The 25,091-nt window shown below is 41.2% G+C and overlaps 1 protein-coding gene across 1 annotated transcript in view; it reads left to right on the top strand.

Annotated features, from left to right (window-relative positions):
- The window catches only part of RAB24 (RAB24, member RAS oncogene family), a 1,334,059-nt gene that overhangs the window by 811,692 nt on the left and 497,276 nt on the right, over positions 1-25,091 (top strand). The window contains exon 7 of the mRNA XM_044069307.1: positions 18,512-18,562. Coding sequence (XP_043925242.1) covers positions 18,512-18,562 — 51 coding nt within the window. The remainder of the gene's footprint in view (positions 1-18,511; positions 18,563-25,091) is intronic.

Raw genomic sequence — 25,091 nt, 5'->3', positions numbered from 1 at the left:
TCAGACCCCTCAACCCAACGCCACTGTGACCACGGATGCTTCCCTGATAGGGTGGAGGGGCCATTTTCGGGGAGAGATAGTCCAAGACACGTGGTCGAGCTTAGAGGCCAACCTGCATATAAATATTCTGGAGTTAAGAGCGGTGCTGTTAGCGTTGCAGGCATCACATCCACTTCTTCCCCCTGGAAACATTGCGATTCAGTCAGACAATATGTCAGTAGTCTGGTACATCAACAAACAAGGAGGAACCAAATCCTACCCCCTGTGTTGAGAGGACATGAGAATTTGGCACTGGGTGCTAGCTTCTGACCGCTTTCTTATAGCAACCCACATCCCGGGGAGTTCCAGTGTGATTGCGTACAGGCTCAGCAGGTGCATTCTTCTTCCACACAAGTGGTCTCTCAATCCCAAAGTGACGGCAGAAATTTTCAGCCGATGGGGCCAGCCTTGCTGCGACCTCTTCACCTCCCTACTTTGGACACTCATCCAGACTTAATTTCTCACCCCCAAGGTTGACTCTTCTGAATCTGTCCTTTCTCAAGCTGACTGCTTGGTTTCTCCACTTCCGTTAGTCTCCGGGCAAGAAGCCCTTTCCTCACCTGTTCACGATATCATTCTGGCCTCCCGTAAGCCATCCACCAGAAAACTTTACAGAGATAAATGGAAAAGGTTTTCTCTGTAGTCTAAAGAACGGATGCTAGATCCCTTCTCAGCTCCAGTCTCTGTTATCTTTCAATGCGTATCTGAGTTCTTTGAAATGAAGCGTCAGCTTCTACCATACTAGTCCATTTAGCAGCTATTTCCAATTTCCATAACGAATTAAAGGACACACTATTATGTCCATTCGCCTTTGCAAAACCTTTCTCAAAGGAGTGTTTCAGAGCAGACCTCCAATTAGGCGTCCCTTAGAGGCATGGAGTCTCTCCCTAGTACTGTAGTCTCTCTCTCAACCCCCTCTTGAGCCTGCTGCAAAATGTGATCTCAAATTCCTCTCATGGAAATCTCTCTCTTTGGTAGTTGTCACTTCAGCTAGACGGATCTCAGAATTGCAGGCCTTATGCATCAAGAGACCATACTTAATGTTTCATAAAGACAGAGTATCGCTACGTGCTAATCCATCTTTTCTCCCCAAAGTGGTCTGATTTCTCTGTGAACCAATCCATCAAGCTCCCAGTGTTTTTCCCGAACTATTCCAATAAAGGAGAGTACTGCCTACACTCCTTGGACGTGCATAGGCAACTACATTTTTACCTAGACAGGACTAAATCTATTTGCAAGACAGACCGACTTTTCATTTCCTTCTCTTGTCCAAGAATGGGATATGCTTTGTCAAACGTCACTTTATCAAAGTGGCTCAGAGATTGTATTTCCTTTTCATATTCACGTACAAATGAGCTTAAACCTCACAATATCAAAACCCATTCAACTACAGCTATAGCAACCTCTGTAGCTTTTCACTCCAGAACGTCTATGGACGACATTTGCGCAGCAGCCATTTGGGCTAAACCACACACTTTCATCAAACATTACAAGTTGGATATGGTCTCCAGGGGAAGAGCGGCCTTCGGCTCAATGGTGCTCAGGAATGTTCTTCCAAAAGGGCCACCCAGGTTTCTCAGGTAGCTTGGGATTCTGTCCCATCAGTGATGAATGGAAAGAAGATTAACATCAGATGAAGAAGTTATGTCTACCATAGCGTTCCATCTGTGATGTTGATCTTCATCCATTCATCACATCACACCCCACCCTCCGTTCCCCACCAAAGGCTACTGGTGGATCTCATGGGTCCTTGTGGTGTTTTCAGGGTTTTTTGCGCAGAAATGGGCTCTGCTTTATTGTTGTATGTCTTAGGCAGACTCGATCTGAGGTAACAGGGTGAAGGGCATTGTGGTTAGCAGCTTAGCTCGAGAGTTTTTGGTGTACGCGAGCTTGGTATTAGGCTGCCATGGTTCCGAGGGGCTCAGAACCAAACCCATCAGTAATTAAGGGAAGATCAACAACACAGATGGAACGTTATGGTAAGACATAACTTCTTTATTTGTGATATGTCTTGTCCTAGTAATTTCGGTATATTTTGCAACATTTCAGTATCCACAGCATTTAGAGTTCCTACTCCTGCTCCATTTCCCCCTAAAAGTGTGTTATACCAGGCTCTGTTAAATCTGCATTCCGTTTGTTTAAAACTTGGAAATGTGATGCTGAAATGCAATTTCGTTTTTTGGTATTGCTATTCTATCATGGTGCCAAGTGGATGGTATTTTTACCACTTGATCTGTATGAAGTACTGGCTTATTACCCAGAATGGCAAGTATTCTGACCCATGGTCCTTTTCCTTGTATTAATGTTTTGTTTATACAAATAAACAGAATATTGGTAGAAATCATATCTGTTTCTTCCCGTCAAATTTATTTTTGTGTTATCAACACATTGTGTCATTTTTTGTATGATGTCTTCCCTTGTCTGAATTGTTACATCTTCAGGGGTTAATGTGCGACATCTAATAGAGACTGAGCTGTTTACTGAAATGTTTGTCAGTCTTTGACTCCTCTTCTACTTTTATGTATGCCTGTCCTTGTTTAGCTAACCATGCCATTATATTATTGTTAAATGTTATGCTTCCAAAGATGCACTTTGTTTGCATTTTACAACTGAAATTGTCTTGTGTTCTATTTTGTGTAGCATTTTCCCAACTTAGTGTTATTTGTGAAATGTTGTAATAAACCACCTTGATTCCCTGTTTTTGGCATTCTACCAAAATGATTCCACTGAGCACAATACTTACAAAAACAGTCACGTTTTTCATGTTTATTAAAACTTGTTTGTCCTAACAACCTTTTGTGGGAGTAATTTCAACAAACTTTGCACAATGCTTGACATTCAGTCTTGTATGTTGTTTCTGAAAAACAGAAACATAAACTTTGAGCATCTGGTCCCCCTCCTTTTAAAGGCGATACATTTTACTGCTGATCACTACAAACAATGGATCTCATTTGATCCCTGTGAACTAGCAATGTCTTGTTTTTCTTGCTTTGTTTGACCTTATAGACCAAAGACCCTATTTGTTCTGTTACTTCAAAAGGTCTTCGCCAATTGCTGTCCCATGGACCGTCCACCTGAAACGTTTTAATTAATACCTTTGTTCCAGAGGGAAGGTGTTGTTCCTGTGGCATTATGGGGACCTTTTTCCATAAATGAAACGCTTTCTCCCTTGCCAAGCAATCACACTGCTCTGTGATGTCTTTTTACCATTTTTGATGTTGTGCTACCTCTAAGAAAATCTGTTATGTCCAATCTCTGGATCAAAAGGTAGTTGTGTGGGCATTTTCCTGCCTGTCGTGATTTCAAATGGTGAAATCCTTGTCTTGCTGTTTGGGGTAGCTCTTACCCCTAACAGAATTCCTGGCAAATGTTGCACCCAATCCCGTCCCTTTTCCAAACATGCCTTTTTTAGTCTTTCTTTAATGGTTCTGTTCATTCTCTCAACTATTCCATTGGACTGTGGATGGTAGGGTACATGAAATCTTTGTTGTATTCCTAACAAATTACACATTTGTTTGATTAGCTGATTGACAAATTGTGGCCTGTTATCAGACTCTATAACCCATGGCCATCCCCAATGGCAAAAAAATGTTTTTCCATAAGGCTTCTGCAGTTGCTTTAGCAGTTGTCTTTTTGGTAGGAATTGCTTTTGCCCAATTTGAAAATACATCTACCACTACTAACTACTAGCAATACCCTCCTTTTGCTGGTGGTAATGGTCCTGCATAGTCTATTTGAACTGCATACCATGGTCCATCTTCTGGCATGACCCTGTGTAACTGAGGCTTCTTACTTTTGGCATTAACCTGTAAACAGATTAAGCACTCATTTGAAACTATCCTACACAGCTTTTTTAAAGTTGGATTCCAATACTTTTCTTTGACCACTGGCCACAACTTTTTACTACCTACATGTCCTAGCACTTGATTGTATTTTACTAACTGTTTTGCTAGTTGATATGGCACATAAGGTAATTTTAACCCTTTTGTAGTGAGATAAACCCAGAATTCACTAGGTGGGACCTCTTCAATCATACATTGACTAGTCTCCTCTTCTAAACCTTGTTGCCTTTGAATTCAGACTAAATCCTCAGTGATATCCCTGTCGTTATTTACTACACTAACTCAGTGATATCCCTGTCCTTATTTATTGCACTAACTCAGTGATATCCCTGTCCTTATTTACTGCACTAACTCAGTGATATCCCTGTCCTTATTTACTACACTAACTCAGTGATATCCCTGTCCTTATTTACTGCACTAACTCAGTGATATCCCTGTCCTTATTTACTGCACTAACTCAGTAATATCCCTGTCCTTATTTACTTCACTAACTCAGTGATATCCCTGTCCTTATTTACTGCACTAACTCAGTGATATCCCTGTCCTTATTTAGTGCACTAACTCAGTGATATCCCTGTCCTTATTTACTACACTAACTCAGTGATATCCCTGTCCTTATTTAGTGCACTAACTCAGTGATATCCCTGTCCTTATTTACTACACTAACTCAGTGATATCCCTGTCCTTATTTACTACACTAATGTGCTGTATTGCTTCAGCTGATTTTAAATCAGGATACAACTGCCATCCTGTCTTCGCTGACTTTTTGGCTAAGACACCTGCTTTTGCATTTAATTTGAACACTTTTGAAGATGTTTTTGGTTGGCTTTTACCTTTAAAATACTGAATTGCCCTTGTACATTTTTTGCCGTATGAGTTTCCATATATTTTGCAAAACTTCTGCATGTTTAAGTGGTTTTCCTGTACTCTCTACAAAATCTCTACAAGCCCTAAACTGGCATGTGTAAACGTAATTAATTTACCACATATGCACTGTCAGTGTAGATATTGACAGGATTGTAATGCTGTAGCATGTACAGTACTGCTTGTAATTCAGCCCTTTGAGCTGACATGTGACCCGGGAGCTGTACCAACTCTGGAACTCCCAAACTTTCTTTTTCTGGTAGTACAGCAAATCCCGTCACATACCGTCCATTTTCCCAGTACCTGGCTCAGTCCACAAAGACAGAGGGCAGAAAATGATTGTAGTCTGGTGATATGGGTGATTTTCCTGGCTTTATCAGATTGTCATTGCAGTTATGCTGCTTTCCCTCATATCCCAGCAAGTTGGACGAATAGTATTTTTCTTCTGCTTGAATGGTTATCTTTTTTGTACTGAAAGTAGTCATCCACCTAGCAGATACTGCTTGACCGATACCATCAGTAATCTTGTTCATTTTGAAAATGTCAACTAGTACTTACACTGCATGATGCGGTGTCTGCACTATTATGGATGAAAAGATTGTTAGGTACTCTGTCTGTTTGATTCCCCAATATATAGCCAATAATTGCTGAATACAGGGGTGATGTCCCTTTTCTACCGGAGTCATTTTCCAGCTACAAAAGGTAACTGGTCTCAGAGTCTTTTGTGATCTCCTACCCCACCCCCCACCCCCACCCCCGTGTGGCCATTCTTGTAATAATACCACTGATAGGGTGCTTTTTCCTGCTGCCGCTTGTAAAACAAATGGTAACATTGAGGTTGGTGCTATTAATTCTTTAGCCCTTGCCAACTTCTCTTTTATAGCTGCAAAAGACTGTTGTTCTACTACACCCCATTCCAGAGTGCCATTATTTTTTGCATGGACAGCATGTTGTACAAAGGTCCTGCTGTCTGCACATAATCTTCAATGAATTCTCTGTTGTAATTCATAATACCCATGAATTTATGTAAATCTAAAATGGTCATGGGCTTTTCCATCTGTAGGATACCTTGTACTCTTCAGTGCACACTAGGATCTCCCCGTGGGCTTGATAATGGTCCCTAAAAATTTGACTTCTTGTGAAAGAAACTGTGTTTTTTCACTTTTTACCTTGAATCATGCTTCCTGCAGTGTTTTGAAGACTTAATTTTGTAAATGCTGCTCTACTGTTTCTGACTGTACCAGTATGTCATCTGTGTAATGAAGCACTGATCCATCTTCTTTTAACCCACTTAGAATTTTGCGTACTGTTTGGTGGAAAATTACCAGACTATTTTGAAACCCTTGTGGTAACCATGTCATAAGATACTGCTGATTGTTAAAGGTAAAGGCAGATTTGGGCCAATTCTTTTTTCTCAGTGGTACGGCAAAAAATCCATTTGCCAAATCAATGACTGTGAACCACTGGCTTTGTGGTTTTATATTAGCTGCTAATTCAGGAACTCCTGGGATTACATGTTCCCTAGGGGTAGTATATTGATTTACTTTTCTCAAATCTATGACTAACCTGTAACTACCATCTTTTTTCCTTAACTGGCCAGATGGGTGAGTTTGTTGGACTTTCACCTTTTACTATTATACCTGCCCTTTCCCAATCTGCTATGCACTTTTGCATGTCTTCTGCTTCTTTTTGTATTGGGTATTGCTTTTGGAAAGTTGGTATAAAATCCTGTTCATTTCCTATCCCTACTGGAATTTCTAGTTTTCCACAATCTCGGTCCTTGTGACCACATAAGTGGAAATTGTGCCTGTAAGGACTGCCATGCATCCTGCACATCTGCGTCTACCACCCCTCGCGTTTTTTTCCGTGTCTTGTCTATTTGTATGGCTCAGCATGAAGATCCTTCTGCACCCTTCCATATTATGCCATTTGGTACATCTATGACCAAAACAATTTTGTTCATAATATCCATACCTATAATGGTCGATGCACATGAAGGGTGCATCTAAAAAGATGCCTGTATGCCTGCTTCATTTTGTGTTAACTGTATGGACACATTTTTACTACACACTGCTATGCAACCAGTGACATTAAATCCTGAAATGCATGTTCTTTTTTTAGGATCTGGTGGGAGTGGTCAGCTAGTAACAAACAGCTGCTCCCATATCCAATAATACATTTTCCCATAGGGTCCCCTCTACCCAAATATCAATTAGGGGCCTTCCATCCCGCCCCTTCGTAAAAGATGTCAGGAAAGAAACTTCTTGGGTAGGAGTGGCACACCCCTATTGTATATTTTCCCAGTCATCTGTATCTGATGCTTTTTCAACTGCACTTAACTGTAACTGTACTACTTGCTCCTCCTCACCCTCATTGTCATCCCCTTCACTGTCATCTACGTACTTAAACTTTGTAACTTCTGCTTTTAAACCTTCTGCATATTCTGGATTAACAGGTGTTTGGACCTGAAAATCTTCCTGACAATCTACTGGACATGTATCCTCCTGTGGTGTCATTTGTTTTACCTTATAATTATCATTTCCCTGGTTATAGGGCCTTTGCACCTTTACTTGTTGCTTTCCCATGTTTTCATCTGTAACTTGCTTAATAAACTTACCCTTTCTTTCCTGAGCTTCCCTCCATTTCCTGTAATATGGACAATCCTTTTTAAAATGACCAGTTTGCTTACAACAAAAACACTGTAAAACCTTTTTTTCTTCCCCTTGTTCCTTGGCGCCCTTTGGAGCCAGAGGTGCGGATGCCACTCTCTGCTATAGCCGTTGTCCTTGGTCTATCCAATGGCTTCTACCTCGCCCATTTGAATGAACTTCTATGATTTCAAAAGATTCCATGTCTTCATCTACTGCGAAGACATGGTGAGAAAAAAGACCGCCATCATCGCACATTATTTTGCCTCTAATTTTTGCACTAAATCATGGAAATCCTTTGAAATTTCCTGATAGATGCACTTAATGTCACCTGCAACCCCCTTCACTTGCTCTAAGACGCAGAGAATAAACTGTTTTTGAGTGTCTTGATCTTTCATATCCTCATCAGATTTATTAAAAACGACCTGATACACCAACTGAAAGTGATATGCCTGTTCGAGCATTTTGTCTGAAATGACAATATTGAAGTGATCTAACAACCGAGTAGTTAATGGTTGTCATTCCATGCATCTGCACCTGCCGTGTAATTAACCCATTCTTCAAAAGTTAACATGTTGTAAAATATACCTTTTTTATCATTCCATTTGTGGAGGGTCTGTAACACTCTTGATTGTTGATGCAAATCAGCTGGTGTTGCTGCCCCTATAATGTCTATGGGCTGCCTGACATTTTCCCCTGCTGCAGCTTCCAGTTCTTTAAGACGGTCTCATAAGACCTTTAGTTCTTCATCTAGTGTCTTGAGCTGTTCTGTGTGTCTGTCTAGATCATACTGCATCTGTTTATACTTGTGATCCTTAGCTTGCCCTTCCTCTACCTCTCTCTGCAGTATCTGTAGCTGCTGTTTGCACTGTTGGAGTTCAAGTTGTATTGTGTCATAATGTGCAGTTTTGTCCTGCTCTGCCTGTAATTCCTGTGTAAGCAATGTAAACCTCACATCCCAATCTTGGAGAGTGTTATGTTTACGTTCATGTGCTTGTAACTGACCCTGTAGGCTACCCAAACATTGTGATAACAAAGTTGCCGTAGATTGATGGAGATTATTCCACTCTGTCTGACTATCCCTTTGAATGGTTTTAAACTGTTCATTTAACTTTTGTTTAGGGTCTGGTGATAAAGCTGAACTCCATTCTGAACAATAAGTAACAAAAGGTGTTACCAAATCAGTGTCTGGATCTTGCAAGAGCTTATCTTTGAAGTCCGTAATATCTTTTAAAAGGGTTTCAACAGTACATACAGGAGAACCTAGAAGTGTATTTGGATCAGGATACAGAGGAGAAGATAAGGGCTGTATGTCAGGGGACTTATCCCTGGATGGTAACATGTGTAACAACGTTTTTGTGGCACACTAGACAAATAGATTTATCATCACTGTCACAAAACACACATCCTGGTCTGTACTTATAAGTTTTGACATTAGACCTGTACCAGTCATAGGTAAAAATCCATTTATACAAAGTATTGACATCAACATTACCTAATAAAAGTACTGCATGTGCTACAGTTTTGTTTATACCAGTCTTTAAATCCTGACCATACAGGTGCTGGACTGCATTACTGTCTACCTGAAAGGTAGTTTTACATTTTATACTTTTCTGTTTTTTGGCATCCATGCTGTAGAATGAGAAACAAAAAGAGAATTACCAGTTTCTGTGTGGAAGTGGCCAAGTCTTCCGTCAAGAAAGCGTGGAAAGTCCCTCATTGATTTTTCCCAAAAGGTGGTCAAACACAGCTGGCAGATTCAGCTGTGTAAATGTACAGGACCTGTGGAACTTGCAGAGATGCACTGTTCTGCTACTGGATACTGTGCATAGGAAGGAGGCAAATCTTTGCACTGCAACTGGACGTACTAACTGAATAAAATGAAAAAGAAGCTGTAGTTGTCACAAGGAGAAACCATTCAGTCTGTCAACTGTGGCTCGCCATTGAAAAATTATATACGCATGTCTTCTGTTGGTTTCTTGCTGTTACTTACATTTGCATGCAATCATGCCACAGTATATTAACTCTTGGTATGACCAACTACTTCAATACTGTATTGTACTAAGTACTATAAATACAATGAGACAAACTGCTTCAGTTAGTACGACTTTACTGTTGCATTTTCTTTTGGATCCACAAGCATGCAGTACAGATGCTGTCAGCTCTCTATGGCAAATTCCCAAAGCTTATTTATACATACTCATATTTATACCAAAAGTCTGATATTTTTTTCTCATTCTGATGCATTACAATCTTCTTTTGTATAACACTTTTAGGTTCATAGGTTCATACTAGGCTATCTGCCCTAGGGCATTTATAAGCCTAGCCAGAGTGTATGGCTTTTGCCACCCATTTTAAATTAATTTTGCTGTGCCCTTTTTCGAGGTTAGTATACTGTGCCTCTGTCTAACAGTGACACAGAAGTGATACCCGGGGTAAACCTACGATCTCCCATCCACTCATCAAGATTCCTCTTGAAGAGAGTCAATGAGGGACTCTGCCTAACCTGGACTGGGATTTTATTCCAGAGTGAAGGGAGTCTCTGGGTTATGAATCTGTCCCTCCAGCATGTCCTATTTATTTCAGTGCTGAGGTTCAAGTCCCCCGAGCGCGTAGCTTGATGGGATTTGGATTTTCTGAGGTGCAGCATGTCCATTAATTCCGGGTTGGACATGGCTTTATACGTCAGGCACAGATTGCCTCTGAGCAGGCGGTATGCCACTGAGTAGAGCTGGAGTTTCTTTAACCGGGCAGCATACGGCATCTGTTTGAGCCCCTTGATCCTCTTGGTGAGTACTTTTGGGGTCTTTCCAGTTGCTGCAAGTGTCTGGTAAGGTACTTCCCAAAAGGGGCATTGTACTCAATTATGGGCCTGATGAGGGATGAGTAGAGAGGCACGATGACCTCCCCTGATCTAGATGTGAATCCCTTCATGATTAGGTGGGCTATATAAAATGTTTTTCTAACCACTTTGGCCACGTGGTTGTCAAATGAGAGATTGCTATCAACTTGGGTCCCCAGGTCCCTAATTACTTCTTCTGTACTTAATGGATTGCCACCCATGTGGTAATTTGTGGGCAATTTGTTTTTGCCAAAGGGGATGACTATACACTTTTTGGCGTTTAGCTTGAGGCCATGGCTCTGGCACCAGTTGTCCGTTTCTATGAGGCCCTTTTGTAGGATGCTTGTGTCGGCTGGAGAGTCTATTATATTGCCCAGTTTGCAGTCATCTGCGAACTTGGTCAGCCACAGTCCTTCCATGTTGGCCTGTACCTCCGAGAAATATATACCGAACAAGAGAGGTCCCAGGACTGAGCCTTGTGGGACGCCACTTGTAACTGGTTTGGAGTCTGACATGGCTCCAGCTATTCTAACCATGTGGGTTCTGTCCTTGAGCCAGTTTGCAACCCATCTAGTGACATAGGGGTTTATATTTAAGCTGGTGAGCATATCTATAATGCCCAAGTGGGGTATTGTATCGAAGGCTTTTGCGAGGTCCAGGAAGGCTGTGTGGACCACCTTCCCCTTGTCAGTGGCCTTGGTGACTGTTTCAAAGAAATCGACCAGGTTTAAGAGGCAGGATCTGCCCTTAACAAAGCCAAACTGGGTAGGATCCAGTGTCTGTAGGTCCCCAATATCTTTATTTATGAGGTCCATGATGATCCTTTCCATAGCTTTGCAGACCAAGCTAGTGAGACTTATGGGGCGATAGTTTCCAGGATCCGTTGAGGCACCACCTTTGTGGAGAGGGACCACCGTTGCTGTACGCCACTCTTTGGGTACATATCCTGTAGTAAGGCTGAGATTGAACAGTAGTTTTAGGTTTGGGTTTAGCTCTTCTTGGAGTTCATGTAGGACGCAGCCCGGGACACCATCTGGTCCTATTGATGCTGTGTTTCTTGCTTTGGAGTGGGCAGCTCTTACCTGAGCATCTGAGATGTCAGGGGGGCAGCACTCTGCTGGGATAGATATTAGCCCTTTTGGTGGGGAGGGGGGGAGAAGTTTGCGCTGAACCTGTCAGCTAGGATTTTGGCAATGTCTGTGGGTTCGGTGTATTTCTTGTCATTTTGGACTAATTCTGAGCATATCTGGGAATTCCCACCCATGTTCCTAACATAACTAAAGAAAGCCTTGTGATTATCCTTAGTGTCCTGTGCAATTTTTCTCTCGAAGCTGGCCTTAGACGATTTTATGAGTGCCTGTAGTTTTTTGCTAATACTGATCAGAGATGCCTTCCCTTTTTGGGATTTTGCTCTATCATGTGGTAGCTTCCTCCTTCTATTGTATAGTTTGTTTATGGCTGGGGTCCACCAGACAGGACGTCTGCCTTTGGAGGATTGGGTCTTGGTTTTATTTGGGATTGCATGATCCATGCATTCCTGAAGGTGTTCATAGAATACGTTTATAAAGGATTTTGCGGTCTGGGCTGTATTATCCACAGGCCCGGGGGCTTTGAAGGATTCCACCTCGGTTTTGAGGAGTGTGAAATTTGCTTTAGAGAAGTTTTTCACTGTGGTTTTCTGGGCATAGGGTGGGGTCAGGATGTGAATATCCAGTGAGATTAGTTTATGGTCTGATCTTACCAGTGAGGGATACACTTCTGGTCTGGAGCATAGAGTCCCCATGTTGGTGATGATCAGGTCCAGTATGTTTTCCCCTCTTGTGGGAGTGGTAACAAGTTGTTCCATAGCATTTGAGTTTATAAATTCTAGGAACCTTTGGGCTAGGGTGTTGGAGCTAGAGTAATGCTCCCAGTCTATGGTTGGGTAGTTGAAGTCACCCAATATAATGGTATTTGGAGAGACCTTCATATTTTCCAGTGTTCTCAGGAAGGCCGAGTGGGGTTCCTGGGTTTGGGAGGGTGGTAGCAGGCTATAAACTGGAAGGCAGTTTTACCCACTGTTGCACATGGATAGTCTCTGATGCTTCATGCTATGCCACCAACCTGGAGGTGTGGGTATCTTTGACGAATATTGATACTCCCCCTCCTTTTGTGGTTCGGTCCAAGTTTTGGGGCCGAAAAGCATGGTATGAGGTATAACCTGGTAGTGCTGGGGTGCTCTCGAGAGCCTTGAACCAGGTTTCTGTTACTGCACAGATATCGATGTTCTCCATGCTAAGGAGAGTTTCGAGTACATGCATCTTGAGGTTTAGACTTCTGGCGTTGAGTAGCATTACTCTTAGTTTCTTATCCCTTGTGATACCTATGGAGGTGGGTTTGTCTTTTGAGCCTTGCCTAAATATCTTTTGTTCTTTTAATTTGATTTGTGAAAGAAAAAATACTACCAGTATGCTGCTTGGATTTTTGATTTGTCCTGGATTCTTTTTCAAGTTCGGTGGTCCAGGCAAACTCGGTTATCCGAAACGTGGTGTTACAGCACTATTTGAAACTTGATGTTCCACCTTTATCTTGCTTGATGTTACATCTCTTTACTTTGTTGATGTCCTTCCAGCTGCCATCTGTGCAGTTATTTTTACAGACTTTGTTTTTCAATAACGTACTCCTTTACATGGATGCCAGTATTTAATTAAGCTGTATATGCTTGCCAGCACAAGTACTACTTCCTAATCTTTCAGCATTTTATACTATTCTAAATTAACCCTTTATATTTCATATCATTCTTGCAGTCTTTTATTCAAGCTAATAATCATGCTAGCAACAGTTTTGAAAAGACAGTGAATATACTAAATAAAACAGAATTCTTTCACCCAGAAAACAAAATAAATAAATAATCCTTTGTAAGATAAACTAACAGCAGTACCAAAAGACTTTCTATTTCAGAAAATCATATTTTGTAACTGTTAATATGAGTAAACACCACAGCTTCATACATTGTTAATTAGTCCTATAGAATTTCAAATAAAGATAATATAGTCTGTATCAATGTCTGTCATAAAATCATCTCTGTTTTATTTATGCATTGCAAACTAAGTGCTGTTGAATTTAAATGCATTTTTAAGTTATCGACAAATAGCATTTTTACTGTAATACTTTATCCGCCTTTATCTTTTTTGTGTGTTATAGGTACTACAACAGAATTTAACAGTCTTTATTATGCACTGTTGGATAGCATTTTGCAAGAGCGGTATTTGCTTCTGCATCTTTTTATCAGGAGAACCTATTCTCAGTATGCTTGTGAAGTAGCTACCTCAACATCACTTCATGTATTCATAGTGTATTGAGATGAGCTTTAGTCATTAAGGAGCTAGTATTTAATTTGTGGTATAATGCATCCAGATGAGCTTCTATTAGCATTAGTTCCCCTTTCTGGAAAATTAATTTTTCCAACATAATCTTAGATGCAGTTTTCATTAGTCCTCCTGCCTTTATTCCAGATCCAGTGACTGAGATTCTTGTGCTATCTGTACCTATTGATATATTTTATTAATGTATTATCTGTACCTATTGATATATTTTATTAATGTATTTGTTTATAGGTTCATAGGTTCATACTAGGCTATCTGCCCTAGGGCATTTATAAGCCTAGCCAGAGTATGTTTGGCTTTCGCCACCCATTTTAAATTAATTTTGCTATACCCTTTTTCGAGGTTAGTATACTGTGCCTCTGTCTAACAGTGACACAGAAGTGATACCCGGGGTAAACCTATGATCTCCCATCCACTCATCAAGATTCCTCTTGAAGAGAGTCAATGAGGGACTCTGCCTAACCTGGACTGGGATTTTATTCCATAGTGAAGGGAGCCTCTGGGTTATGAATCTGTCCCTCCAGCATGTCCTATTTATTTCAGTGCTGAGGTTCAAGTCTCTCGAGCGTGTAGCTCGATGGGATTTGGATTTTTTGTGGTGCAGCATGTCCCTTAATTCTGGGTTGGACATGGCCTTATACGTCAGGCACAGGTCACCTCTGAGCAGTCGGTATGCCACTGAGTAGAGCTGGAGTTTCTTTAACCGGGCAGCATATGGCATCTGTTTGAGCCCTTTGATCCTCTTGGTGAGGTACTTTTGGGGTCTTTCCAGTTGCTGCAGGTGTTTGGTAAGGTGCATCCCAAAAGGGGCATTGTACTCGATTATGGGCCTGATGAGGGATGAGTAAAGAGGCACGATGACCTCCCCTAATCTAGATGTGAATCCCTTCATGATTAGGTGGGCTATATAAAATGTTTTTCTAACCACTTTGGCCACGTGGTTGTCAAATGAGAGATTGCTATCAACTTGGGTCCCCAGGTCCCCAATGACTTCTTCTGTACTTAATGGATTACCACCTATGTGGTAATTTGTGGGCACTTTGTTTTTGCCAAAGGGGATGACTATACTTTTTTTGGCATTTAGCTTGAGGCCATGGCTCTGGCACCAGTTGTCTGTTTCTATGAGGCCCTATTGGAGGATGCTTGTGTCGGCTGGAGAGTCGATTATGGCACCCAGTTTGCAGTCATCTGCGAACTTGGTCAGCCACAGTCCTTCCGTGTTGGCCTGTACCTCCGAGAAATATATACCAAACAAGAGAGGTCCCAGGACTGAGCCTTGTGGGACGCCACTTGTAACTGGTTTGGAGTCTGACATGGCTCCAGCAATTCTAACCATGTGGGTTCTGTCCTTGAGCCAGTTTGCAACCCATCTAGTGACATAGGGGTTTATATTTAAGCTGGTGAACTTATCTAGTGGGGTATTGTATCGAAGGCTTTTGCGAGGTCCAGATAGGCTGTGTGGACCACCTTCCCTTCGTCAATGGCCTTGGTGACTGTTTCAAAGAAGTCAACCAGGTTTAAGAGGCAGGATCTGCCCTTAACAAAGCCAAACTGGGTAGGATCCAGTGTCTGTAGGTCCCCAATATCTTTATTTATGAGGTCCATAATGATCCTTTCCATAGCTTTGCAGACCAAGCTAGTCAGGCTTATGGGGCGATAGTTTCCAGGGTCCGTTGAGGCACCACCTTTGTGGAGAGGGACCACTGTTGCTGTATGCCACTCTTTGGGTACATATCCTGTAGTAAGGCTGAGATTGAACAGTAGTTTTATGTTTGGGTTTAGCTCTTCTTGGAGTTCATGTAGGACACAGCCTGGGACACCGTCTGGTCCCATTGATGCTGTGTTTTTTGCTTTGGAGAGGGCGGCTCCCACCTGAGCATCTGAGATGTCAGGGGGGCAGCACTCTGCTGGGATAGATATTTGCCCTTTTGGTGGGGAGGGTGGAGAAGTTTGCGCTGAACCTGTCAGCTAGGATGTTGGGAATGTCTGTGGGATCAGTGTTTTTTTGTCATTTTGGACTAATTCTGAGCATATCTGTGAATTCCCACCCAGGTTCCTAACATAACTAAAGAAAGCCTTGTGATTATCTTTAGTGTCCTGTGCAATTTTCTCTCGAAGCTGGCCTTTGACGATTTTATGAGTGCCCTTAGTTTTTTGCTAATACTGATCAGAGATGCCTTCCCTTTTTGGGATTTTGCTCTATCATGTAGTAGCTTCCTCCTCCTATTGTATAGTTTGTTTATGGCTGGGGTCCACCAGACAGGTCGTCTGCCTTTGGAGGATTGGGTCTTGGTTTTACTTGGGATTGCATGATCCATGCATTCCTGAAGGTGTTCATAGAATGCATTTATAAAGGATTCTGCGGTCTGGGCCGTATTTTCCACAGGCCCGGGGACTTTGAAGGATTCCACCTCGGTTTTGAGGAGTGTGAAATTTGCTTTAGAGAAGTTTTTCACTGTGGTTTTCTGGGCAGGGGGTGAGGTTGGGATGTGAATATCCAGTGAGATCAGTTTATGGTCTGATCTTACCAGTGAGGGATACACTTCTGGTCTGGAGCATAGAGTCCCCATGTTGGTGATGATCAGGTCCAGTATGTTTTCCCCTCTTGTGGGAGTGGTAACAAGTTGTTCCATAGCATTTGAGTTTATGAATTCTAGGAACCTTTGGGCAAGGGTGTTGGAGCTAGAGTAATGCTCCCAATCTATGTTTGGGTAGTTGAAGTCACCCAATATAATGGTGTTCGGAGAGACCTTCATATTTTCCAGTGTTCTCAGGAAGGCCGAGTGGGGTTCCTGGGTTTGGGAGGGTGGTCTGTAGCAGGCTATAAACTGGAAGGCAGTTTTACCCACTGTTAGTTGCACATGGATAGTCTCTGATGCTTCGTGCTTTGCCACCAACCTGGAGGTGTGGGTATCTTTGATGAATATCGATACTCCCCCTCCTTTTGTGGTTCGGTCCAAGTTTTGGGCCGAAAAGCATGGTATGAGGTATAACCTGGTAGTGCTGGGGTGCTCTCGGGAGTCCTGAACCAGGTTTCTGTTACTGCATAGATATCGATGTTCTCCATGCTAAGGAGAGTTTTGAGTGCGTGCATCTTGAGGTTTAGACTTCTAGCATTGAGTAGCATTACTCTTAGTTTCTTATCCCTTGTGATACCTATGGAGGTGGGTTTGTCTTTTGAGCCTTGCCTAAAAAAGGCACTATGGGGGTAGCAAGAGCCTTTGCCACTATCCGAAAGCCCAGGGGTGACAGGTGCAAGCCGTCCCTAGCAAAGCATCGTGGCTTGTCGTGCATATCATCCCACGCTGACAGGCATTGGATCCCCTTTGAATGACACCAATACTTAAGCCAATTGTTGAAATTGATCATCTTGTCTTCATATTGTGGCATCATTCTTGGTGAGGGTAAGCACTAAAAATTAAAAGCACTACACCCTCGCTCCCCATTGGCCCTTGTCATACCAGCCTGGGCTACATGCTCAGAGAGCTCCTCTATGTCTCTTTTCATGCAGTCCAGGGGGGTACGTCTCAGGTCATTCACACCAGCATGGACAATGACTGAGTCATATTTGTACTTGCCTTGGAGTGACCTGAGTGCTTGTGTTATGTGGAGGATCCTAGCGCCAGACAGGCTGCTCACCATGACCTTCTCCTTGTTCAGCCTGGTGAGCGGGACGTCAGTGTGCCTGACAATAGAGTCCCCTATTACAAGTGTATCAGGTGTGTTGTTTAGCCTTAAGGGCTGTGACTGTTCGGCACACTGGCTTTGTGAGATATGTGTTGCATGTGTTTTGTTTTGGGGTAGCGGTTGCTTGGGTGTCTGCTTTGGAGGTCTCTGCTGATTAGGCAGATCTTTATTTAAGGCCCTCCGAGTATGTTTTTGTGTGATTATGTGTTTGGTTTGCTGTCGTGGTAGGTCTATGTGAGACTGGAATTGTAGTGAGTGTGGTTTCCTTCTCCTCCTGACTGGTTATGCCAGTACTGAGTTGAGAGAGCTTAGCCTCCAGTTTGGCTATATGGTTGCATCTCTCACATGTGTTGGAATTTGTTGGGAGGAGGAGAGGGTTGTCTGTGTACATGAGGCAGTTGTAACATTGCCTCAAGATTCCCATATTCACCAGCTTGACCGGAGAGGAGATTGACAACTGACCTTTGGACATGCTAGAATAATATTGGGAATTCCTTTATAATTGAAAACAAGGGCCAATGGGGAGCGAGGGTGTAGTGCTTTTAATTTTTAGTGCTGACTTATAATTGCTTTAGTGAGCAAGTGCCAGGTAACAAGTGCAATGTGTTACAGGTAACTTAAATGCAAAAACGACAAACAGTAACTTTGTTATGTGTAAATAAAGCCAATATGACCAGAAAGACAAATGTAGAAAATAAGTGGGGCTTCCCCAAACAAAACAAAAAAAAAGTAGCATCCTGTTATTGAAGAAACAAAAAATACCAGTATTCCTTGTTTCCTAAGCTATATAAGCATAAAGTGTTTTTCAGAGCCCTTAGAGCACAGTCCCATACTGTTTGTTGGCATTCCTATTTAAGGACCTCAAATACTGTAGTAATAACAATATTGTGACTGGAAGCTCTGTGAGAAGAGTTCATGGGTTGTGGAGTGCTGAGAATTATGCGTGGGTTAACACAGTAGTGTTGATGGCAAAACATGGGCAACTCGGGTTTACAGGTACATGGAAAACTGGAAAGAAGAAAATCTTGCATACTTTAAGACGTCCAGAGTACAAAATATGAAGCATTACATGCCAGAATGGTTTCAAAATTATCATACACGTTGCAGGTTACCAAGGTTTGGTCTGAATGTATTTGTCAGTTTTTGACTTCATTTTTTCTAGATAATGAAGACCTGTACTTCACAAACTGAGAAGTTTTATATTTTTATCTTGTCTTGTAACAGAGGTTAAAGCTCAGATGTTTGAAACATCAAGCAAGACTGGACGAAATGTTGGTGAGTAATTAAAACCATTCTAGTTTAAGCTAAGTGCATTGAGTTTGTGGGACAGTAGTTTGAAATAACTTTCACTTGAGACAGTTCAGCAAAGAACTGTCTCCTTTATTGCACAGAAAGACACGTGGGAGACTATGGTATCAGTATCCTGTCTCCTTGAACTACAAAAGTCATCATGTTTTATACCTTTTCTTCATTAAAAGCAGCATTATTGTAACAATCATAAAACTGCCACTGACCAAGTAGAAGTGAACATTACAGCATTAATTTTGCTAAGATCTCCAGACTAATTGTTTATGATATTGCATATTAGGCAATGAGTTCCAAATTCATTGATGAAACTTTCTCCTCAGAACAAATCTTATACTTTTGTAATACTTTTCTAACAGTGTCAGCATTTGCTAATATTAGGAAGTAAATCAACAAATGCATACTGAAAGCCATTCAGCATATCAAAACAATGCTGTCTTGGTTTGTGATTTGTTGTGGAGTTGACTGGTAATAGTTTTATTTGAATTTATAATGCATTTGTTATCACTATTTTTAACTGTTTGTAGGTACGAAGAGACTGCTTATTAACAAGCTTTACTTTGATTCATATTTTGTTGTTTTACATTTAGTTTCACTTTTGGTTGTGAGAAAGGGATAGGTTTTGGGCAGGCAAGCTCTAGCCACCACAAGGGGCCTAGACAGCTATAAATTTACACAGACTACAGAGAGTAAAATTCTAAGCATATCAAAGCAATCCTGTCGTGGTTTGCGATTTGTTGTGGAGTTGACTGGTAAGAAAAGTTTTATTTATTGTTACTGTTAAAAGGAGGTGTGACTGCGAGCTATAGTGAGCAGAAGCTACTGACGTAAAGAAATTACATCTTCTGTCTGGCTGGTAGAACTTGTATGGTCAGAACAACTTTATTGCATTTTATTATTTAGTTGGATATTGCTGGTATAATTTTTGTCATAGAAGTTGATTTAAGTTCCTTTGAATTTTTTTGCTACTGACTTTGTGTAATTTTTTTTTTCCTTTGCAATATTTTATTCATTTAAAGCTGAATATGGATTCCGTAAATGAGTATGCAATTAACGATTTGCTAATGCACAAGTATCTTGTACAGTGTAATAAATGCTATGCATATTTAAAGGTAACAGCTGATAACACTGGTGATCTTTGTTCCTCGTGTCAAAAGTTGGATGATTTGCTTGCCATTCTTAGAAGCAACTCTCGACTTGATGATGATTGCACATGTGCAATTGGCATGGCTTGGAGGACTTTTGTATCATATATTAATGACTGGATTGATGTACTAAATAATGTTGGGTATAGAACAAGTAGAACAGATTTAAGAAATGATGCATCTATTTTCTGCAAAGAACATTCAACTCCTATGAAACATGATGATGCTCCTGAGAAATGTGGAATTGTGGATGCAAGTACTCAGCAATCTGAGGATCCGGTTTGTTTAGAAGGAAACACAAAACAAAGAAAGACCTTCTCAACAAACAACAAGGAAGCAAAATAAACTGACTAAAGACTGTAAAGGAAAGAGAATACGTAGTAAAAAGGATTCTGCTTTATGTAACACACTGGTGACAGGGGATAAAGATATCTGTCTATCAGAAAACCCTCTGTCTATAGAAAAAGGCATCACCTTTCCAATGGAAAAGGTAGAAAAAAGAGGCAAGGGGTAGGTGAAAAGGAAGAAATCAAAACTAAGCTTGGAAGGATTGAAGAACATTACTGTAAGAAAAAAGAAGAGAAAGACAGATGTTGACTACAATGCTCAAGCTGTGGATTTACAATGCCAGCTGGATGAGAATTTAATAGCAATGAAAACAGTGGAATTAATAAGACTAATACTGATAAAGATCTATCCTTCGTAACAATTGATAGAGCAGAAATGACTGTATTAGAAGTAGAAGCTGAAGATTCTTCAGAGATGGTCACCAAAGATATTCTTGTAATTGGAGATTCAGTTATTAGAGGAACTGATACTTTTATTTGCAGAGATGATAATGAGCATCGAGTAGTGTTATGCTTGCCAGGAGCAAAAATAGAAGATGTGAAACAAGCCTTGGAATGCCTTAATGTAAGGAAGTGTGGATCTGCTTTTATTCATGTTGGTACAAATGATGTCACAGACAAAGATTCTCTGACTGTTAGTTGGTAACTGACAGCCCTCCTAGATAGTATAGCTTGTACTGGTGTTATGAGATATTTTTCACAATTCACCTATAGAAAGGATAGTCAGGTCACTGTGAATGAAAAGTTTTTTGTGGATAAACACCTACATGGAAAAAATGTCCTGTTTTAAAAATGGAAATGTGTAGAGCATCCAAGCCTTCTTTTGGGCACACATGTTCAGACAGAATGGTGTGCGTTTGTCTAGATCAGGGAAGAGAATTTTTGCAGCAGATATTTTGCAATTTTTGGCAAACACTAGCCAGGATTTTTGCCAGGTCAAAAATGTAACAGTTCACAGATAACAACATTTGATGCATCTCTGATGGTTGTTAATGCTAGGAGCATTAATAATAAAGTTTTTTTATTAGAAAATTTGCTACGTTCCCACAAGATTGCTGTTGTTATAGTTTGTAAAACATGGTTAAAGAACAATGACTGGAAACCAGTTCTATCAGGGTATAAATGTTTTTACTGTCACGGACATTCTAACAAAAAAATCAGGTGGCGGTGTTAAGATAGTGATTAAAGATAACTATGAGACTTGTGATTATTACATGTTCAGTGATAACACCAATACTGTAGACTGTGTAACTGTGACAATAAAGACAACCCTGGAACATATAACAGTTGGAGTGTACAGACCACCAAAGTCAAGTGCAGATGACCTAGAGGAATTCATACATTTCTTACATGAAACACAGGAGGGAAGAATATTAGCTGGGGACTTAAATTTACCAGAAACAGACTGGAATAATATTGATTCAGCAACGTTAGTAAAGAAATTATTCACAGAGTATATCCAGGAACAGCAAATGCTTCAGATTGCAAAACAAAAAACCTACCGGGGACAGAATATACTAGATTGTTTGTGTTCCCAAAGAAACTACTGTAACTTCAAGTCAAGTTTTACCACCATTGATGTGCAGTGATCATGGGGTCATAAAGGTTCATTTGTTGCTAGATAATTCTGCCAAACTGAAATCTAAGACAATGCACAGAAGGTAAATTCCAGATTATAGGGAAGCAAAACACTTACTATATGAAACTTACTGGACTGAGGTGTTCAGTGGAAAAAACTGCAGATGGAATGTGGAAAGTTTTGAAAGAGAAATTGTTCGAGTGCAAAAAGTCAAAAAAATGTTTAACATCAGGGCAGTATATTTCTATAAGAACAAGATACCTGATTAAGATGAGACAAAAAATATAAGAAATGGAAGAGAGGTCGAACTATAACTTTGAAAACTGAAATAAACGAACTGGACAAACAGATTAAGCATAGTGTTAGACAAGATCAAGAAAATTTTGAAGAAAATTTATATGAGGATATTGAGCATAATAGGAAACCTTTTTATAGATACATAAGATGAGGAAGGAGTAAAGATGCACAAATTGATAAACTGTGTGCAGATTCTAAAATTTATTCTCAGACACAACAGATTATAGATGTATTTACAAAAATGTATGCAAAACAGTTGGCTCCACAAAAGGGGTGGTAAGTTGTCCTAGTGACATCCAGGCAACCCCCAGATACTGGAATCAAATTAGATTATATTGAAAAAGAACTGTGCAAACTGGATCCAAACAAAGCGCAGGGAGGAGACAGAATAAGTAACAATGACCTGAGAACACTTAACCTAGAACTTACACTACCATTACAGCTGTTATTCACTAGGTCATATAAATATGGTGAGATTCCTCAAGATTGGAGATATGCACTTATTAAACCTGTCTTTAAGGGACAGGGAAGTAGGACAAACCCAGAATCATTTAGACCCTTAAGTCTACTTTCATGTTGTGGAAAAATAATGTAGACAATAATACTGGATAAGTTATTGTCAGAACTGGATAGGTTGGGACTTGAAACCATATATCAGCATGCATATGTTGAAAATAAATCTATTACCACCTGTAACATGATGTTCTATAACAATATAATAACAGCTATGAATGAAAAATTGTGCTGGTATGTGATTTATATAGATTTAACGTCAGCATTTGACAGGGTCATGCACAAAACACTGATCAATAAATTAGTACAACTAGGTATTGATGTACTGTTGATAAGATAGATAGCTGCATGGCTTACAAAGAGGACATGGGTAAGTATCACACACCAACTGGGCAGGTGAAATCCTTGGATGTTCTTCGTGTTTCACTGTTGCAGTCATTACATTTGGGTTATTCTACTGGCAGGTTGCCCTCAGCCGGCCTGAATTCCAAAGTCTTGGGTCCTACGTCGGTTGCTGTCACCTCTTCCCTGATGTCAGGTCGTCAGGGGTATAAAGATGTAGCCGATGCCATTTTATGTAGTCTTTCTTGCCGCACGGTGCCCAAAGCAGAAGCAGATGTTCATCGTGTTACACTGCTGCAGTCATCACACTTGGGTTATCCTGCCGTCAGGCGGTCCCGCAGTCGGCCTGAGTTCCAAAGTCTTGGTCTGGCGTCAGTTGCTGTCGCTTCTTCCATGGCATCAGTGCGCCAGGGGTATGTAAGAGGCATCTGACGCCATTTTCTTCAGTCTTTCTTGCCGTGTGGTGCCCGAAGCAGAAGCAGTTCGCAAGTGCCGGTCGGCCGACCCCTGATATTTTCAAATCGAATTTCAAACCGAAGTCTTCAATAAAGCTAAGTACCCCGTTGGGGAACCTTTTCTTGCCTCAGTCCGATGTCAGAAAAAGTGAACAATTGCATTTCTTGTGGGAAGCAAATACCTCATAAGGACTTTCATTCTTACTGTATTCCTATTATTACTGTATTATGTATGCCCAGACCACGACGTCACAGGTTGTCGGTTTTGTGCTAGGTTTAATAAACGAACTATCAAACGTCTGTTCGATTTCGCCCGACATTACTTTGGTAGGAAATTTAATTATACCATGCCATCAGAGCAACCGACGACCGGCATGCATAAAAAACGCAAGGCTAAGGATAGGCAGCCTAGAACCAAACCAGACTCCGAGGCCTCGGCTGGACCTGTCACCGGTTCTCCGGTTTTCAGTGAGGCGCCTACGCAGCCCCTGATGACCGCTGAATTAGAACCCCAGAAGGCTTCTGATTCACAAGCGGAGAGTACTAGGCCGGCGCAGCCTTCTTCTTTAGGCCCTTCCGACTCCATAGCAGAAGGAGATTCTGGTGCAGTAGAAACGCCTTCGGTTGCAGAAGGTGTCTTCAGACCGAGTACACTCACCATTAAATCTTATGCTAAGCTTAAAACTCCATTAAAATCTAAAAAGACTGTACATCAGTCTCCAGCACAAAGCCCCATGCCTAAGAAACAAATGCTTAAGATGGCTGAAGATTTAATTACCCTAACCAGGGGTTCCCATCCCCCTCCTGAAAAAAGGCCAAGACAAGAGGAGGATTATGCTCCCTCGGACCAGGTTTCAATTTCCTCAGATTCTTCTGAGGAACAGGAATACTCTTTTCCCCCTTATGAAGATTCTGATGCTGAAGAGTCTATTCCCTCAGCACCTCCTCCAGAAGACTACTCCTTTGGGGAAACTTTACATACCATGAGGGAACATTTCCACTGGGAAGGCCAGAATTATTCTGATTCTAAGAAAAGGCTCCAAGAGTTCCTTTTACTTCCCCAGCACAGACCACTTGCTATCCCTCCTGTGTTAGATATTGTGGATGATGTTTACCTAGAATCTAGTCTTAACCCAGACTCTCTACCTCCTGCTCCAGCCAAACCAGACAGATACTACAGAGTCCCTGACTCACACAAATTCTTATATAAAAGCCCTGTTGCTGACCCAGAAACAATTTCCCAGGGTCCCAAAGGGGTTAAGGCCTCCATTGCTAAAAATCCTGTACCCTCTGAAAGGGATTCCAGAGCACTAGGTAGATGGGGAAAGAAGGTATACACTTCACCTACTCTAGCTGTGAGAGCCTTAAATTGCCAGTTTCACATGCTAAAATATCAGCAATTCCTCATGTCTCAATTAAAACAAAAAATGAGCACACATTCCGAGCAGCCTGCTTTCAAGGAAATGCAGGATCTGTTACATGCAGCTGAACAGGTGGGCAAACATACTTTACAATGTGGATTTGATTCATTGGAAGCTTCCTGTAGAGCAGCAGTGACTGGGTCTGTCATACGTAGACATGCTTGGCTTAAAGAACAAACCCTGCCTGATCATGTTAAAGCAAACTTATTGGATGCACCTTTACAGCAGGATGTTTTATTTGGTGTAAAGGCAGAGGAGGTTTTAAAGAAAATGGAGGATAAGGCAAAATCTATGCAGATGGTCAAGGATTTTTTACAGGTTCAACCCCCTCAGTTCAACAGAAATTGGCCAACAAAAAACTGGTCCTTTCCAGCATCTGACAGACCACAGAGGGGCAAAT

Source organism: Protopterus annectens, chromosome 4.part0 (assembly GCF_019279795.1).
Source record: "Protopterus annectens isolate FY-2018-M chromosome 4.part0, PAN1.0, whole genome shotgun sequence".
Lineage (NCBI taxonomy): Eukaryota > Metazoa > Chordata > Ceratodontiformes > Protopteridae > Protopterus > Protopterus annectens.
Note: the sequence above shows the minus strand (reverse complement) of the source record. Positions and strands in the feature narration are given on the sequence as shown.